Source organism: Salvelinus fontinalis, chromosome 33 (genome assembly GCF_029448725.1).
Source record: "Salvelinus fontinalis isolate EN_2023a chromosome 33, ASM2944872v1, whole genome shotgun sequence".
Lineage (NCBI taxonomy): Eukaryota > Metazoa > Chordata > Actinopteri > Salmoniformes > Salmonidae > Salvelinus > Salvelinus fontinalis.
The window spans coordinates 40,552,461-40,557,009 of NC_074697.1; the positions used below are offsets into that span (position 1 = coordinate 40,552,461).

The 4,549-nt window shown below is 46.3% G+C and overlaps 1 protein-coding gene across 1 annotated transcript in view; it reads right to left on the reverse strand.

Annotated features, from left to right (window-relative positions):
- LOC129831603 (pleckstrin homology domain-containing family G member 2-like) overlaps positions 1–4,549 on the reverse strand; it is a 29,801-nt gene continuing 25,252 nt past the window's right edge. Inside the window, exons 3-4 of the mRNA XM_055894948.1 lie at positions 622–1,025; positions 1–129 (exon numbers count right to left, since the gene is read on the reverse strand). Of these exons, the coding sequence (XP_055750923.1) occupies positions 1–129; positions 622–1,025 (533 nt within the window). The remainder of the gene's footprint in view (positions 130–621; positions 1,026–4,549) is intronic.

Below are 4,549 nucleotides of genomic sequence, written 5' to 3' on the forward strand. Positions count from 1 at the left end.
TCATTGTCGCAGGCCAGCTGACCCTATCGGATAAGAGTGTGAAACATCCTTTTGAAGTAATGACTTGGATTTACTGCTGCTTTCATCCCGTGCCATACCCTCCCTCTTGCCCTCCTCCTCGTGTTCCACCTGGGCCACTGATGGATGGAGCCACAGAGGCACACGGGGGAGGCCAGACAGGGCTCCAAGATGGGCCACCGAACGAGGAGGGGGATGAAAGCATTGTTCACATTTTACTAATAAGAAGCTGGTGGGAGAGTCGAGGAGTTCCTCTGGCGGAAAGGGGTTGAAAAACTGCTGACACAACCTCCCAGTATCCATGAGTTCCAGTTTCACTATAGACATTAGGCATTGTGGTAATTCCAATTCAGAAATAATCAACTCAATATGTATACTGTAAGCTGTATACATGCCAATATGTAAACCATATGATGATCATGTTAAAACCATATTCTTTTCATGTCAATGTGGTACCAAGTACCAGGAATGGGGAGGTAATGCTGACCTCAGACCAGTACCAGCAGCAGGCCAGAGCACAGAGAGGAGGGACACACTGACTGTACTGAGGACAGGAAGGAGAGGAAAGGAGAGTGGGATGGAAGGGGAGGGCTTCTTTCTTACCTCTACGATGCTCTTCAGGTCCCTCACGTACGCCTGCTCCGTCTCTACTATCTCCAGCGCCACCCTCTCCAAGCGAGACAGCTTGGGCGGGGACACGGCGGTGGCAGGGTTTGCCCCCGCTGGGAGCTGGGAGAGGGGGGTGAGGTCCAGGCTGATGTCGGAGCCGTTGCGCTGCGGCGAGGAAGGGTAGGCAGGCACGGCCCCGTAGGGCAGCGAGGAGGAAGAGGAAGAGTGTCCGTCCTGCAGGGAGGCGGAGGAGGCAGAGGAGCTGAGGCTGGCCGTGCGGTCGCTATCCGAGCACACCGTGTTGACCGAGGTGCAGCTCCCGCGGGAGGCGCCCCCCGACGAGGTCATCCTACCCACAATGCTGCTCAGGGAGGACACGGAGGAGGGGCGCTTGGCAGCTGGGTGAGGGGAGAAGGGAGAAGATGGAGAGAAAAGGAGGAGACGGTCAATGTCATGTCAACATAAGTCAACACAAACTACTCCAACCAACCAACCACGCAGGCCTGTTTTAACCCGACAGGCTTTTCTTGGATCACTTTCACACGTTGCTGAAGTGTATTAAAATAAATCAGTTCAAATTACCAGGTTGGGCTGCCAGCAGCAGTTGGGAAATAGGTTGACACAGGTGCTAGAACACTTTGCCTTCTTCTTTTGGGGAACAACTCGACAAAATACTTACAGTACAGCTACAAGACTAATATGTAGGTTGGTTTCTGCCATGAAAGTCAGAGCAGGCTGCCTGAACAGCTTACTTTGTGTTCCTCTGAACATGACCACAAAGCTGCCATGCAGGAAACAAGGGGTGTCAAAAACAAAAGGTGTAATTACGAGAAAACCTTCTCTTTTTTTCACAGTTTGGTTGCTACAATCTCGCTGTCAATCTTCTTGTTCTGGCAACCTCCTGCACTTTTGTGCAAAAACACACAAAGCCAATTCAGGGCTGACAGGAAACAGAGAGACCAATTTCCTCCCCCCAGCTTGATCTGCCGGTCGGTGGACTAAATTCGCTGAGGTCCCAGTGACCCCCTTCATTAGGACCATCTCAGCGTTGTCAGGCAAGGCCAATTGAACACAGGAAACAGAACACTAGACAGAGAAAGGTTCTGTCTGCAATCAAACAAATTGAGAGAAAATAGACTGGTTGTCATGGTAAATGAGCATGAAATAAGCCCAGGCTACGAAGAAATAGTGTATTGTGTCGAGAGTAAAATGTAGAACTGGTGGTGCTACAATGGTTGCCCACTTTAGAAAGGGAGGGCCAACCGAGAGGAACAATCCATCACTTCCTGCGGCATAATGATTCAGTTTAAAGGACTGATACATGCCCTCTCTCGCTCACGAACCCTTCCATGACGACAACGAAAACAACAACTCCTTATTTAACTACTGTACGCCATCCTCAACAGAAGCCAGGGCCACTGTTTTCTTCTTGAAGTGTTACCCAAATCCCACCATGTAACCAGGATATCACGATGAATCGCAATGAACCGTGATTGCGCAATTGTTTGTCTGTGACTGAGGTGTGTATCCCCATCTATCAGAAGCTTAATTTAACCATTAGCTGTTGCAGAGATTCACTATGGTTTCCTTGCTCGAGGACATTCACATATGATTCTAAAGCATTTTGGCAGAATTAATTGTCTGAATTTGATTTAAGTAAACTCATGAGCTGCTTGAAGGGCAGTGTTTATCTACGTTGGGCTGATTCCAAGAAAAACATGAGAATGACTCCAGTCTTATATGGACGGAAAATGAGTTGGCTTCAGTAGAGAGAAAAGGGAAAGACAGCAGAATATGCCCTCCAGCTAAACATAGATGTGAATGCTTGACTGGGGGTAATCTCCAGTTAGTAAGATGCCGGGTGAGACTCCTTGTGCATGTGTGCATAAAAAAATCGTATCTCTTCAGGAAACAAAAAGGTCAATTATAATAAGCTATTCTATGAAAGTCAATTGTATTATAAACAAGGATTCATTAACTTGTTTTCATTGGTTTGTTTTTACAATCGGTTAAAAGGTGGTCAAATAGCCCTTATTCTAGAAACACACTGGATATTTATGTTAAGACACTTGACTGCAAAAGGGCAGATATATCGTTACCAATAATTATATAGAAAAATGATATAATCAGTATAATTGCTCCAAAATCGTACTATACTTTCTAATTGCAGACATGTTACACAATGAATCTTACTGGTTTTCCATGGCGAGTGTCCAAAGTTTAATTTTCAACCTCACGGCTGCCCAATTGGGAGTTACCTTATTTGAGGCTAACACAGACTACAAACTTGCAGTATGTAATGTATATGGATAGATATATGTATATGGATAGAGTTTCCATGGTCATGAGTCAAATCACTACATTACGCAGTGCTATATTGCTCTAGTCAAAGCTGATACCTGACCCATTGTCTGTATCCTCTCCCTGGAGGCTGTGCAGCACCTGTTGTTTTCCTACACTCCCATTCAAAAAAACTAACACCCCTAGAAAAAAAGATGCTATCTAGAACCTAAAAGAGTTATTCGGCTGTCCCTATAGGAGAACCCTTTCAAGAACCTTTTTGATTCCAGGTAGAACCCTTTTGGTTCCAGACAGAACCCTTTTGGGAGAGTTCTACCTGGAACCAAAAAGGGTTCTCCTATGGGGACAGCCGGAGGACCCTTTTGGAACCCTTTAATCATGGCTGAGTAGGAATTTGTTGATTCAACTAATCCTCTTTTACACAGTAATGTCACCGTAATTAAATATTTTTGGGGAAAACTGGCAATTGAGTCATGAGAGTAGAATGGATTCAACTCAAGAGACCCATGTGGGCTCAAGTGGAACATTCAGAAAGATTTTTCGACACTGACGTATCACCAAAGCTGCTCCACGGTAGGTATATACAATCGCAGTATTTTCCCTGGCGTCAAAATGTTTAAGACAGCCCACCAAAACACAGCCGTGGGGTGAGATGAGATCAGAGAGAAGGTCGGAGAGGGAGCCCTAAGGTCTGGAGTGGATACATGTAATACTCTGAATAATACTGGCACAATCAGGGTTAAACATGTTAACATTATTGTACTAACACAGGATATATGGCCAAAGCCATATCTGAGGTGACCAGTCCTGTGCACACTAACCTACCCAACACTCATAGTAGTAAACTCACCAAAGAAAGAAACTTCTCTTTTTCAGGACCCTGCCCTTCAAAGATAATTAGTAAAAATCCAAATAACTTCACAGATCTTCATTGTTAATGGTGTAAACACTGTTTCCCATGCTTGTTCAATGAACCATAAACAATTAATGAACATGCACCTGTGGAACGGTCGTTAAGGGCACAGTTATGAAACATTAGGACACTAAAGAGGCCTTTCTACTGACTGAAAAACACCAAAAGAAAGATGCCCAGGGTCCCTGCTAATCTGCGTGAACGTGCCTTAGGCTTGCTGCAAGGAGGCATGAGGACTGCAGATGTGGCCAGGGCAATAAATTGCAATACCCGTACTGTAAGACACCTAAGACAGCGCTACAGGGAGACAGGACGGATAGCTGATCGTCCTCGCAGGGGCAGACCACGTGTAACAACACCTGCACAGGATCGGTACATCCAAACATCACACCTGCGGGACAGGTACAGGATGGCAACAACAACTGCCCGAGTTACGCCAGGAACGTACAATCCCTCCATCAGTGCTCAGACTGTTCGCAATAGGCTGAGAGAGGCTGGATTGAGGACTTGTAAGCCTGTTGTAAGGCAGGTCCTCACCAGACATCACCAGCAACAGCGTCACCTATGGGCACAAACCCACCGTCGCTGGAACAGACAGGACTGGCAAAAAGTGCTCTTCACTGACGAGTCGTGGTTTTGTCTCACCAGGGGTGATGGTCGGATTCGCACTTATCGTCGAAGGAATGAGCATTACACCAAGGCCTGTAC